This window comes from Antedon bifida, chromosome 9 (genome assembly GCF_963402885.1).
Source record: "Antedon bifida chromosome 9, ecAntBifi1.1, whole genome shotgun sequence".
Lineage (NCBI taxonomy): Eukaryota > Metazoa > Echinodermata > Crinoidea > Comatulida > Antedonidae > Antedon > Antedon bifida.
This window is the reverse complement of record NC_136234.1, coordinates 1,125,274-1,140,313: the sequence shown is the minus strand read 5'-3', so window position 1 is coordinate 1,140,313 and position 15,040 is coordinate 1,125,274. Positions and strand designations below refer to the sequence as shown.

At 33.0% G+C, this 15,040-nt stretch overlaps 2 protein-coding genes across 2 annotated transcripts in view; one reads left to right on the top strand and one right to left on the bottom strand.

The window, feature by feature from the left end:
- The window catches only part of LOC144851754 (serine/threonine-protein kinase MRCK alpha-like), a 34,819-nt gene extending 32,127 nt beyond the window's left edge, over positions 1 to 2,692 (bottom strand). The window contains exon 1 of the mRNA XM_078709353.1: positions 1,870 to 2,692. Within this exon, the coding sequence (XP_078565479.1) occupies positions 1,870 to 2,047 (178 nt within the window). The 5' untranslated portion in view covers positions 2,048 to 2,692. The remainder of the gene's footprint in view (positions 1 to 1,869) is intronic.
- A 1,011-nt stretch (positions 2,693 to 3,703) lies between these two features.
- Positions 3,704 to 13,206, top strand: LOC144851755 (GTP-binding protein 2-like). Its single transcript, XM_078709354.1, has 12 exons — positions 3,704 to 3,952; positions 7,680 to 7,706; positions 7,786 to 7,970; positions 8,113 to 8,221; positions 8,483 to 8,680; positions 9,239 to 9,425; positions 9,672 to 9,888; positions 10,343 to 10,478; positions 10,936 to 10,994; positions 11,393 to 11,564; positions 12,050 to 12,211; positions 12,740 to 13,206. Exons 1-12 carry the CDS (start codon positions 3,845 to 3,847, stop codon positions 12,899 to 12,901), a joined length of 1,722 nt encoding a protein of 573 aa, XP_078565480.1. The 5' UTR covers positions 3,704 to 3,844; the 3' UTR covers positions 12,902 to 13,206.
- Positions 13,207 to 15,040: the final 1,834 nt, after the last annotated feature.

Below are 15,040 nucleotides of genomic sequence, written 5' to 3'. Positions count from 1 at the left end.
GGTCCCATCCAAAAATTTATGTCCCAATGGCATAATGAACAATATGAATTTTGAAGTATCTACAGAGATCATTCATATGCACTAAAAATATAACAATAACATGAACAAAATTCGAAATCAATGGAATGATGTCACAGCTCACGAAGGTAACATTTCAGGTTTTGTAATTATTGAAACCAATTTGGGTTGAAGGACTGTATAAATATGATTTTTAAAAAGTAGGTGAAGGGCTTGGTTAGGATAGATGAAACATACAGGTGAAAGCAGTGCTCAATTGATACAATTTCCTTCATTAGCAGTGATAGGAAGTGTTTATGATTAATTCACAAGGTCATCATATAATACAACAACCTTCTATTCCGATTTGACTAAGAACAAAACTAGAAGAATGAAACTAAATAGCAAAACATTGTGAATTTATTTAAATATCATCAGTGTGCAATCCTATTAAGGGACTGCTCACTGGTAATGTGTTTGTGAGCGTGTGAAAAAAAGTGAAGTAATTGTGTGCTGGCTAGAAGAAAAAAGAATGTTATTTGTTTTAATATTCAATGCACAAATAAAAGAAAATAATATAAACAATATAAAACAATATAATTACAAAAAGGAATGTAAAATTACAGTACAGTAACACTTAATAATAAATGTTTCGATTCATTTAAGGTGAGCCTTACATTTTGCCAAAGATATTTAATAATAATAAATATTGGACAATAATTCACTACTTCAGTAGTTTTACTGTACAAGTGTTTTTAATTGCTGTGGTGAGACGAGCACTGTGTGGCCAGATGGTTTACTGTATGTATACTTTGATAGAAGGCAAGTAGCGAATGTGAAGATACCAATCAATTTGTTTTTTTTTCAAATTTGGGGTGGGATGGCTTTAATTTAATCATTTTTTATAATCTGTTTTTTATGTATTTTTTCAGCCTACATGCATGCATACAACAAATATCAACTTGTGATCTCTGATGAGAAAATATTTTTAGAATGTCACACAACTGTTAATCAATTAAAATATAATTTAATTCGTATTGTGAACATTTTTAATGGGCACCTCTCTGAATAGAAATGCTTTGACAAGAAATCTGGCCACATGCAGTTCTAGAATATAATACTGATAATTTGGAAATTTTGTTGTGTCATCTTGTTTATTAAATATGCACTATTTTAAAGACCTGGAGGGAAATGGATGAATTTTGGATTAATCATTGAGCCATAACACAGAACATGATATTTTGTTGTCAACTATACAATGATAGCCTAAGCACTTAAAAAACAACAATGTTACCTTTGTTGTCAGTTAACAAAAATCAAAATTGTAATGCTATTGTTTGTTATTTGATGGGAAACTATTTTGCTATCCCCAAAGTGCGTGATAAGGAAATCACTTTTTTAGAGAATAAATCAATTTTAGTGGATTCTAGAATGTTTTATTGATTTACTTACACTTACAGTCTTATGAGTAGGGATAGATATCAGAAAAAAGCAAGGGTTGGTGGCATCCAGTGGCAACAAGTCTACAGAGGGTGACCAGATCTATAATCAATGTGTGTGTATAATGTGTAGTCTTATCGGGCAAATAATGTGATAGACATTTACTTTATATACAACATAACATGCATAACATTTTTAAATAAAACTTTTTAATAAAACTTCAAGTGATCGTGACGATACTTGGTATATAGGCCCTATTACTGGCGATAACTGCACTTTCAGTCAGACTTTGTACTTAGTTGACAAGGAGACCTACAGTACGTCCTCCCAGTAGCGATCAAAGATAGCGGCAGTACATGTAAAAAAGATTGTCAAGTTATTTTCTGATGATGCATGTTTACATGTATGGAAGGCCTACAAATACAAACTTACCCCAAATGACAAAGTCTGCAATAGACTTCTCCCTGCGAAGAGTTGAATTACTACATTCTGTAAAAAGTAGTACAAAAATGTCCAGAAGTGTTTCTGTGCTGACCGCCTGACCATGACTGGTCTGCACCCCACCTGTGTAAAGTTTTTCTAATGTTTTTAACCTGCTATCTGCATCCATTATTATCCTCAGTTTTGGCAGCAACACATAATCAAGTCACAGATTTTAAAATGTTATAAATAACGTTGTTCCTATCTTCTCAGAAATTGAGTCATTGCAGCAAGGCCTAGGCTCCTGCTAGGCTTCAGCAAGTGCTGCTAGTAAAAAGGGCCTAAAAAGATATCGACACTTTGTGATTGCCACTCCCTTTAATTAGACGCACGGTTCTTCCAAATTATGAACAGTAACGCTTTCCATTTATATAATACATTATAATACAAATTGTACAAATAAATCTTCCCTTTTTACAAAAATAAATAAGTTATCGAACGTCAACAATCAATAAACAAAAAAGTGAAACTTCTGAACTCGTTCAACCGTCTACTCGCGGCAGACAGATGTGTGGTGGTGCTTCGGGGTCCGAACTTCCGAAAGGATGTGTACGCAGCCGACGATGCGTAGGGTATCCTCAATGTTTAGTTGTTCCGTGCAAGTAAATGAATGCTTCCTAGTAATTTCACATCAGAACACAGTATTGTCATTTATTTTGAAGTATATCATATCATCCTTTTATATATTACGTTGCAATTAACAAAGTTAAACAACTTTTTCCCTACATTTGGGTGCTTCTATCGCACCGAAAGAATGACAATCAGGAAGAAGAAAGATGGCTGTTGAGACGAGAGCATTGTGGGTGCTTTACATTCCGAATTATACGCATGTGCAATGAGTGTGTCGAGGGAAAAAAGTCTACAGTTTCGTTTTTTATTATTTTTATATACCGTGAAATTCTTTACATGAATTGTCTAAAGAAAAGAATATATCAAGCATGTGAGATTGTTTTCAATTTACAGGGAGGAGGAAGTAAAATTAAATGAAATAGTCAATTTGATTTTGAAATGACATCATTAAAAAAGATTATCATTTATTATATTTATTTATATATCATTATTATATTTTTCCCCAGGAAATATAGTTTTTAAAAAAGATGTTTTTGAATATGCCATTTTAACGCCACATAGTTATTCACTTTGACCAAAAATTGGATCAAAACTAAATGATTTACCTGAACCTTTACCTAATGCAAAACAAGTCTTGACTGCCCGCCAATTTTTTATTTATTTTTTATTTTTTTTGTTGAACTGTTTATTTGAGAACGCTTTTTATAAGGGAAAAGTAATACTTATTCCTGGATTTTTCCGGAAGTGCTTTTAACTTAAACTACAAAATGGCCTATTAAAAAATTACTGATTTTAATAAAATAATATCTTTTTTAAATAACCTTTTTGTAAATATAACATGTTAATTGTAGATTGTGATTTCAAGTGTGCAATGTATGTACCCTAGCTAAGTATTTTAACTGTATTTTTATATATCGTTGCCACTAGTAGTAGAAGCAAATTTCCAAAAATTCATTTTTGACGAATAAAGTTTATATGCCTATGTCTATGTGTAAACACACTGTAAATTGCTAGCCTATGCATAGTATCCAGTGAGCATGGGTATTTAAAAGTTTAGACTGTAAATATATTGGGTTGAGGAAATAAAAATAATAAGTCGGAAAACGCACGCGATAGAGTTTTCGTAATTAGGCATCATTTGGTGGCGCCCTTTCCATAAACATTATCATTGACCTTTGACATTATATTATTTTTATTGTTGTTGTTTTGGTGGTGCGGGGAGATTACGTTTGGCTGGTGTAATATTTGGCAATCTGTCATAAAGAAATGCGATAAAAGGATGGTGTTACAACTGTTATAATTATTCTGATGAATTGGTGATTTTGTTGACTAACTAGATCAGTGCCTACTCTTGAAAATGGAGGTTGATAAACAGAAATTAGGCTTGGAAAGTAAATCGGCGGTTGAAACCTTGACGGCGGGCGCAGCAGCTGATGACAGCAGGATGGATAATTTACCGCCCGAGGTTGGTAGGCCCTGTAACGCCAAATGAAGTGACATTGCCAAATGAGGTGCGCGTGGTCTGTATCGCACAAGGCTAGGTCACTTAATTTGGCAGCACGTTTCTGGCGAGCTAATCGTGTTATTAAATATTGATATTATTTATTTCCAAATAAACACAAACTGAAAATTAATAACCTGAGTATTTCTAACCTAATAATCTTTATTCATTGTATGAAATTAAACCATTATAACTGAAACATACGACGAAAATTTACGATTTTAGTGTAAAAAACGAAAGGTACTGCCATCGAAAAATATAGAAAACTCGACATGCATGATGGGAAGCCTACCGACCCCTTTCTAAGCAGCTGGAAAAGAAGACTACTCGTTTTAGCGCCAAAGGGAAGTGTCTGAAGTCACGTCTGCATGTTATGCGGACATGGTCTGGGACAATTTGCCTTTAGCGCTAAAACGTTGATTGTTTGAGTTATGGGACGCCATTTCTGCATTATTTCCTAGTAATATTTTGATTTGACGTTCCTTTCGTCGGTACATTATTCCCGTTACTATTTTGTTCGTTTTTATGAATTTCTATGTTTATGTCCAATTAAAATGATTATTCGTTGAATATGAATGTATCCCGTTATTCTATTGATTATATTGTATATATTTTTTTGTTTAACATTGCTTAACTATACAGTTTCCTAACCTTTTAGTTTCATTTTTAATCAATTCCGTTTTTTTAAAATGTATAATGTTATTTATGTTTTTTATTTATAAGTTCTTTAAGAATATGAGTTACATGATCACATTTATTTCACTTATTATACCTACAGTATAACACTATATTTACTTTGATGTCTGAAACATTAAAACATAAATTCGGAATAATGGCGAACCTAAGTCGCAAATTGTTAGTTAGATATTTGTTATAATTTCATCATCTCATTTGTTACACGTGTGTGTGTGACCTATAATAAATAAATAAGGGATGGCAGGCTACAGGTAGGCCTACTTCGAGGGGAAATTCATCAAATTGTTTCATCAAAACAATAACTCATAAGGTCGGAAACATTTAGAACATAAATAGATAATGAAACCAAATTTTGAGATATTACGTTGTTCTCTTTTGTTATCAATCTTTTCATGTCACGTACCGTAATAGAAGGTAACAGTTGAACATGCATATCACAATAAATAAATAATGGTAATTAACTAATTAATTAACCAATCCTAATGGCATTTTCATCAAGTTTTAACAATCTTTGATGTCGGAAACATTCCCAATAATAGAGACTAATTTTGCAATATGTTAGATATTTTATTCAGCTGGTACTTTTTACCTTGATATCGGGAACATTTGAACATAAATTCGCAATAATGGATCATAATTGTGCAATGAAGTCGTGTCATCTTGTTCATATGATGGGAAAAAACTTTGGATGAGATATGGGGTGAGCGAAATTCTAAGCAAGCTAAATACATGATACTTATTTTAAGGTTGGAAAAAAGCACGTGAATTCGCAAATAATTGAACCTAATTTTGCAATGAAGTCGTCATCTCATTTGTTCATATCGATGTGAGAAAATGTTTGGACGGGAATGTGGTGAGCGAAATTCTAAGCAAGCTAAATACATGAGTTATTTTAAGGTTGGGAACACAACGTGAATTCGCAAATAAAGTCGTTTGTTCAGATCATATGTGGGAAAAAAGTTTGGATGGGAATGGGGCGTTGAGCGAAATTCTAAGCAAGTATTACTTCGAAGTCGGGGGAACAACCTTAAATTCGCAATAATGCAATGGAACCTAATTTTGCAATGAAGTCGGTCACCTTGTTTGATACGATGTTGGAAACACGTTTGGAGGGGTGGACGAAATTCTAGGAAGCTAAATACAGTTAGTTATAACACTAATTATTTTGAGGTCGGGAATATTAGAATTTATACTTAAATGGAACCTAATTTTGCAATGGAGATTGCATGCGTTATTTTCATCTCGGTTGTTCGTTCCATCAATTATACGTCGTACATAATGTGGAACATGCATGCACTGTTATACTTTGTGGGGTGATGAGAGTGGGATGCTACTGTAATCAAGTTAATATATTATTTATTGACATACAGTAATTTAATTAGCTATATCGATGGAATAGTAGATTAGGCCGATATTTACACATTTGCAGCCTTCACTATTTATAGAATAAATCAGCATTAAATAAGCCAGTGGGTAAATTTTTATGGAATTCATTTAAAAGCAATATGCTATATAACATTGAATCACGGTGAAACATATAACAATAAAGAAACAAGTATAGAAAAATGGGTAGATTTAAGAAATACTATTATGCTAATATAATTTCTAATTTGCTACGATTATCAGAAGAGTTACAGGTGGTACTGATCTGATTTTATTTCGTTTCATCTTGTATATAAATTACATTGTATAATCCGGGTTGTAAAATGAAAACAAACAAATGAAAATCTCACAAATTCTTTATGTGTAAAATATGTTAAAACGAGATATAGATGATAATGATGATCATTGTCAAGTGTATAGAAAAATATGAACATTAATGAAATAGGAGGTAATACGGAATTGATAAATGTAAAAATGTTACTGATGAATTGTAACGACATTGGGAATTAACAAATGTGTTAAATAATATGTTTGCGCCACAAAAGAGAGAAAAAAAGCTATCGATGGAATGGTGGGTACGAAATCCATGATAATTTAGCTATTTAGCTGAAATAAATTCGACGGGAACCTGATTTCACAAGAGGACCTCTTATATGAGTTTGTGAGGACTCCGTTTATAGAGGACATCTTAATATCTGTTCTAAAAACTCCTTAATATCAGTTCCAGAATTAACCTTAATATCAGTTCTTTTCTAATGAAGAATCTGGGCAATTTACAATCAAGCAACAACACCACATAATTCTACGTGAATTCTACTGTACGTGAACTAGCCTTAATACCGCCTGATTACGGTATATAGGCCTACAGTATTAGCTTCAGAATAAATGACGACGCATTCTACAGATATTAAAAAAAATGAAAATATTAAATTGGCTTCGTCGAAATGTTGTACCTTGATAGACAGACCCCCAAGCACAGGTAAATCCTCAGATTCTGCTTGATCACAGACAATCTGCACTGCAGCACAACTAAAAAGCAGTAAAAAGATTTTGGCACACAAGGCGTATCATATAATTTGCGGACCATGACCGAAGCACTTCCGCTTCGATCTATTCGACGAAAATCAAAAAAGGATAACTATTTTCTGCTTTATATTTAATTTAATGTAATGGTGATCTAATAACAGGCGTAACAACACATAATACATATTGTAGTTTAATACTGGCTTAAATATGATTGTTTTATATAAACTGTATTTTAAAAAATGACAATAGAACTTCATTTTGCAATAGTACCTAATTTGGCGCCTTAGACGCCAAATTAAGTGCGGTACCTCATTTGGCAGCGGTACCTCATTTGGCGTGACAGGCCCTTCTTGCTGTACTAGTGAATGGTTAACCGCTACACAGATTTCTGGGCCTAGCTAGTATTTTTTTGCAAACGTTACATTCTAATTATTGATAGGATGTTATATAAAATAAGCCCTCTCTAACTAAATATATTATTAATATTTTTGTATATAATTTATTATTTAATTTTAATTATTTTATAATAGATTTTAGTTATGGAATTCTTGCTAATTTTTAATGCAAAATTATTTTTTATTTTTAGGTGGAAGAAGGAAATATTGAATATAAGGTAGGTGACGTATCTTTTGTACTTAATAATAAAAAGTAATTTAATATTATTTTGAATAAATGTGTGTTTTTTTGTATAGTTAAAACTCATCAATCCATCTGCCTGCCGATTTGAGCATCTTGTTACACAAATGAAATGGAGGCTGCGAGAGGGCTATGGAGAAGCAATCTATGAAATTGGAGTGGAGGACAGTGGCCTGCTGGCGGGATTGAATGACGTTGACCTCCAAGCATCTCTTCATACACTACGTAAAATGGCTCTAAAGTAAGTTCTGTGCCAATACTGGTCAATACTATTTTACCTAAAGTAAATTTTGTTCAATTTTTTATCAATTTATCAGAACATTGTAGCATATTGAAACTTCTAAATGATATGTGTGCGCTAATTGTTGAATTTTATTTGATAGACTTGGAGCCACAACTACCATTTTACGTCAACGAGCTGTTAGCGATTGTCAAGTTGACAAAAAAACGGCATGTGAAGTGTTGGTTCGTAAAGTTCCTGATGATCAGCCGGTAATATATATATTTTATATTAATAATTGGAGATAATTACAGTACTGTATTTTAAAACAATTTTTGTTATTTTGTCTGAAAACTCGTTTATTTTAGTGACAATACAAGGCCCATTATTCATAGGGTTGTAAATGATTGGTTTGAAGAGGAAATATTAATTTAAGACACAAAAGATAATATTTTGTTTATTTTAAAAGACAGACAGAAAGAAATAGGACAACAATTAATTAAATTTGTAACACACATGTATTATTTGTTTAGTTTATCGATCTAAAACTTGCTGTTCTTGGTAATGTGGATGGAGGCAAAAGCACACTGCTGGGTGTGTTGACTCAGGGAGAACTGGATAATGGCCGAGGGCGAGCTAGGCTTAACTTATTCCGACACTTGCATGAAATCCAATCAGGAAGAACATCTAGTATTAGTCACGAGATGCTGGGCTTCAACAGCGAGGGAGAGGTCTTTCAATTTGTTTTATTTCAACCAATAATAATAATAATATCCTGGATTTATATATGGCCTAATGTCGGGAAACCTCTAAGCACTGAACATTATTACCCCAGTAATTTTTTTGGATTAAACACGTATGGAAACATACTCCCATAATGCAGCTAGTAATCAACGCAAAGTTGTGTCTTGATCTAACCGGGTTCCCATTTATACACCTGGGTGGAGAGAGGCAAACCTAAGTAAAGTATCTTGCCTAATGTTAGTTGCCGTAGACTTTGACCTGATTCACCCCACGTACTTGGCTATGCGCTGTACTATGTTTTCCAGTGTCATTGCATTGTTATCTTATTTGATTTCCGGTAGCGATGTTTGCAGCACTGTTACGTCATCTGTTCCCACTTCTGATTATGCAATACAGCACTTTGCGTTGATGCGTCATAGCGCTGTGTTCTAGTGGAAATCACGCCTATAGTCTATTCAAATCACCTACCAAAACTCTGGATAACGTCAGTCATGCATCATATTTTTCTATTGAGGGCTCACTTTGATTTTTTTTTTTTTGGTCAGGTGATTACCAGTGGTGACACTCAGAAAGGATGTTTAACTGCAGAGGAGATATGTTCCAATGCTAGTAAGCTAATAACGTTGATTGATCTAGCTGGCCACCAGAAATACATCAAAACAACTATATGTGGCCTTACAGGATATTCACCAGATTTTGCAATGCTTGTAATAAGTGCAAACACTGGTATTGGTAAGTTGACTAAAGCTCTGTCTACATTTTCAAACTAGTTTGACAAAAAAAGTGTGATGTGCGCAAATATGGTAGTGATTTGCTGAAATATGGTAGTGATATGATGTCATCGTCTCAAATCTGACTTTGAATAGGCCATTTCTGGGCTTTAATTACGTTATTCACAAAAACCACAAAAATAATTATTTCACTTTAAAAAAAATTTTTATTGTTTACTAATAATGATACAAAAATTGTCATTCTTAGCTGGAACAACCAAAGAACACTTGGGCGTTGCCATGGCATTACATGTACCAATCTTTGTCGTCGTTACCAAAATTGACATGTGTTCAAATTCCATGTTGCTACGTTGCATGACGCAGCTTCATCGGCTACTAACAGGACTTGGTTGTAAGAAAGTGCCATATGATGTCCAGTGCATCGATGATGCTGTTACTGCAGCTATCAATTTCAACCAAGGAAGGTAGGTACAATATGATCATGTGATTTCTTATTTAAAGATGTCCCCCAAAAACATGAAAAATGAAGATTAATCAAATCAGACTTTAAATAGGCCATTTTGAAGTTTTAATAAAGTTATTTACTTTTGTTAAAAAATAATTTTTAAAAATAATTATTTCACTTATAAAAGGACAAAAGAAACGTTTCATTTTAACCAAACACAATTGTCTGACAGACAATTTAAGTATTTTTTGCTTTAATCAAACTATCAAACTGTATGTGACAAAAAAATGTGATGTGCCCATATATGGACATGATGTCATATCACTACCATAATATGGGCATATCACTACCATTATTTTGCCATATCACACTTTTTATCAAACTAGTTTGATAGTGTAGACAGAGCTTTAAGAATTGTCTACATGTTGGTCCTCTCTAAGCACAATTTAATGAACCAAATCATTTAATTTCAGTATATGTCCAATATTCCAAGTTTCCAGTGTTACTGGAGAAAACCTTGATATGCTAAAGAAGTTCCTCCATGTTGTTCCTCCACTGCACACAACACACGAACAAGAGAAACTTATACAAGAGCATGCAGAATTCCAAGTAAGTGTACCATAAGTTGATTCCATTATTTTATACTGATAATAAATACAAGATACAAGATACAAGATAACTTTATTGTCAAAGTTGCTAACAATTTCGAGATATGTTTTATACCTGAGTAGAATAAATAATATGATGTGATAACAATAAAAATAAATACAAATGATGCAAGTGACTATCTTGAAAAGTTTTTGTTAAATAAATTGCATGCTATGTACATTGGTGATAATCTGAAACGGTTTGTGGATATTTTTTTCTGTGTCAGTCTAACCCTTCCTGATCTACTTATAATGATGTCTGAATGTAATGGGTGTGATGGGTCTTGCATAATTGTGTCAAATTTTTGAAGTATGAATGTATTAAACATTTCATCTAAAGGTTTCACTTCTATGTATGTATTTTAAACATTTTTGACAATAAGATATTATGTTTAAGCTGTTTTCTATTCTCCTTTCAGATAGATGAAGTATTTAATGTACCACATGTAGGCACTGTTGTTGGCGGCTCTCTATTAAGGTACTATAAACATTAAACTTCTTTATCAATCTGAATACAAGAAACAAGCTATTATTTAGGGACAGCAGATGAACAAGTCCCAAGAGCAAAATATTATAATATTATGTAATAAAAACGTTTAAAGTTTATCTTGAGAGGCCAAAATAATATGTTTATTTTCTATTCAACTTTTAAGCTCTGTCTACACTATCAAACTTTATGTCATGTGCCCATATATGGACATGATGATGCCATATCACTACCATATTTAAGCATATCGCTACCATATTTGGGCAATCACTTTTTTTGTCAAACTAATTTGAGTGTAGACAGAGCTTTAAACATCTAATAGCAACCTTTTTGAAAATATTATACAATTTTGACATTACAGTTCTCTAAACATATGTTAACTTTTACAGGGGCATTGTGAGAGAGCATGATGAACTACTACTAGGTCCTTCTGAAAATGGCAATTTCAAAATGGTTGAGATAACTAGTATACACCGCAACAGATCACCATGTCGCATCGTTAGGCCAGGCCAAGCTGCCTCGTTATCTCTTAAAGAAATTGATAGATCAGTTTTAAGAAAGGTACGATTGTTATTCAATTTGATTTTACAGAGAATAAGTTTTTAAACAATAATATTTAAATAAAAGTTTTTTTCTGTAAAGCTTAATGTGCACTGTTGAACTGCAGCTCAATCTAAAGCCCTTATTTTTGCACTATCAAACTTTATGTGACAAAATTTGATGTGCCCATATATATCACTACCATCAAGTATATCACTACCATATTTGGGCATATCACACTGTTTTTGTCAAACTAGATTGATAGTGTAGACAGAGCTTAAAGCTTTGTCTACACTATCAAACTTTATGTAGCAAAAGAATGTGATGTGCCCATATATGGACATGATGATGTCATATTACTACCATATTTGGGCACATCACACTTTTTTTTGTCAAACTAGTTTGACAGTGTAAACAGAGCTTTAGTCACATGTTATCATTTACAGTACACATAAAATGATAGTATTTCCTAATTTTGTTTATTTGTTTTATTGTTTTATTTTCAGGGTCTTGTTCTGTTGAAGGCTGAATTGGAGCCATTTGCTTGTATAGAATTTGAAGCAGAGATTCTCCTCCTCTATCACACTACAACAATAAGCTGTGGATTTCAAGCCACGATACACATCAGTAATGTGTGTCAAACAGCTACCATTGTACATATGGACAAGGTAAATTATCACACAACACCTATTAAGGGGACACCTTCAGGGGACACCTATTAAGGGGACACCTTCAGCGGTCACCTTCGACCATTGTTCTGGTGGTACAACAAGTCTTCTCGGATAAGGACTTAAAACTGCAGGTCCAGTGTACACATCTGGCTCGTGTGCACTTTAAAGAACCCAGTACATCTTTCTGAAGAGTATTGGGTTACCCCGGTGTACTGGTCCGTTTGGTGGCAGCACTAGACACAAAGGGGAATAGAAAATTGTGGTATGTGTCGTCCACACCTGTGCGCAATTCAGCCCAGTAGGCTGCAAGTTGCAGGTTATTCCCCATTTACATTTTTCATACCCAATAAAGTGGCCATAGTGTATTTGGGCACGTCACACTTTTTTTGTCAAAGTAGTTCGATAGTGTAGACAGAAAAAAAAAGTAAACATATTATTTAAAACTTAAGTTTTATGAGGTTTATTTAGTGATCATTTTGCTGAAACAAAAACAAAACGATTAATAATTTTTTTTCAATATTACAGGAAACTTTGAAAACAAACGAGAAGGCGACAGTAAAATTCCATTTCTTCAAACATCCCGAGTATTTACGAGTTGGCTCACGGATGTTCCTGCGAGAAGGCCGAACAAAAGCAATGGGTCAAATCACCAGGCTAACACCGTTCACAGATGTAGCAGAAAGATGATCTAATAGAATATGAACTTTTATTGCACATTATAGCATTATGTGGTTGCAAAAATAGATTTCCTGTAATCCATCATTTTAAAGCACTATGTTTTACCCATATCAGAATTGTTTGGATTTTAGATACACCATTTCAATTTAAATTGTATAAAAAAAAGCATAAATATTAACTTGTACAGATATTTCACCGGCACTTTGAATTTGTAGATATTAATTTTATATGAAGTGAAAAAATATTAATAATAGTAATGTGGGAAGTGTGTGTTGAATAAATAATTCATATTGAATTGAAGGTTCTTTGGAAAATCATAGTATTCTGTATGATAACATTTTATACAGCTCTGTCTACACTATCAAACTTTATATGGCAAAACAAAAATGTGATGTGCTCAAATATGGTAGAGATATGCCCAAATATGGTAGTGTGATATGACATCATCATGTCCATATATGGGCACATCACATTTTTTGTCACATAAAGTTTGATAGCATATACAGAGCTTTAGATTTCCTTACAATACACAGTAAATTGACATACACATATAGTGGAGCTGTAGCTTGGTGGTTAACCTGCTTGCCTGCCAATCCCAAAGTCCGGGGTTCAATCCTGCGCTAGTGCCACGTACCGTTGTAACTCATGACTCTTTCGACTCCATTCTTCCCTAAGCCTTAAATGAGACTTTATAAGCATGATAAATTATTAAATAGTTTATCTATCCTGTAATTGGTGAGTTACTCGCTGTTGGATGCGTATGAAATTTAAAATATATATATAAAACAAGTGAGAGAAAGCATACATTTACATTGTATTTATGAGTTCTAAATACTCTAGAAGAAAGAAACCAAAAAAACAGTGAAACCTGCAACATCATTCATAAAAACAGTGTTTCAATTTAATCGAGTGACCATGAAAATGTGAGTTATTCGCCGATGCTTCATGGCAGACCCTCCTACGTGCATGGAGTTTGGTCAAAAAATGATTTACAGATTTAATTATCTTCCCATAATTTGTTCAAATATGACACAGTAATATAAAACAAAAAAAGTAAACCGTCTGACAGCCTGACTAGTTGATGCTGATGAATCCTCGGATGAGATTCGAAAATTTCACTCAGGTACCTGAAAGTTTTTGCTTCTATGAGCCACTTTAATTGATAGTATAATTATTTAAAAAAAAGTTACGTTTCGACATATAGAGTAAATGGCTTGCCTCACCTTTTCTGGAGTTTTGTTTTATATAATAGGAACATTAATAGATGCACACATGCACATAAACTACACTATACGACAATTGCCGAGCTGCAAATTCCGTGAATGACGCTCATAAAGATAATCAAAATATCAAATGTAATTTAAAAGAAAAAAAAAGTTAGCATTAAAAATTGATGTACTTAGTAATATAAAACATAGTTTGTAATACAGTCTCTTTTAAGTGCGCCACCACATTCGATTTGCATAATAAGAAGCCATGTAATGTATTAATTCATCTACTAGCAGACGATACATTGAGTTGAGTGACTAGAAGAGCATGCACATCATAGTGCTAATGCCGACACAAGCTCTTACAGAAGCTGATGTATGTAGCTATAGGATTTAAAGCACATGTTCTGAGGTATGTATGAGTTCATGAGTAAATGATAACGTTAATAATAATGTCTAAAGTCATCGCCCGTCTTAGAGGATAATTTTTCATCTCTAGAAATAGTATAAAAGAGGACGATGCTACTGATTATCATAATCTGTCTCGATGGTTCAGTATTCATAGAATGAAACTAATATAGCTTTTACATGAGCGTACTATATGTAACAGAAAACGGAAATTCGGCATAAATGTACCGGTAAGTAGTCGGTAAACAGTACATAATTTTACCTTTCTCAACCTTTTTATATAATATCAATGTATGTTTAGAAACACAAAAACAATGCATTTTATATAAATAAACATTATCATATTAATAAAATGTTACTTTGGTCTACAGTATAGTAAACATTAAGTTCCAATTATGTTTTAGACCTATATGAAATTTGGATAATTTATAATTTATGGCCCTTTTATGATAATACGTATCAGTCTATGTGACTAAATCGCGTATTTCAATAACAGTTATATGTTAAATGTTTATGACGTCATTAAACTAAA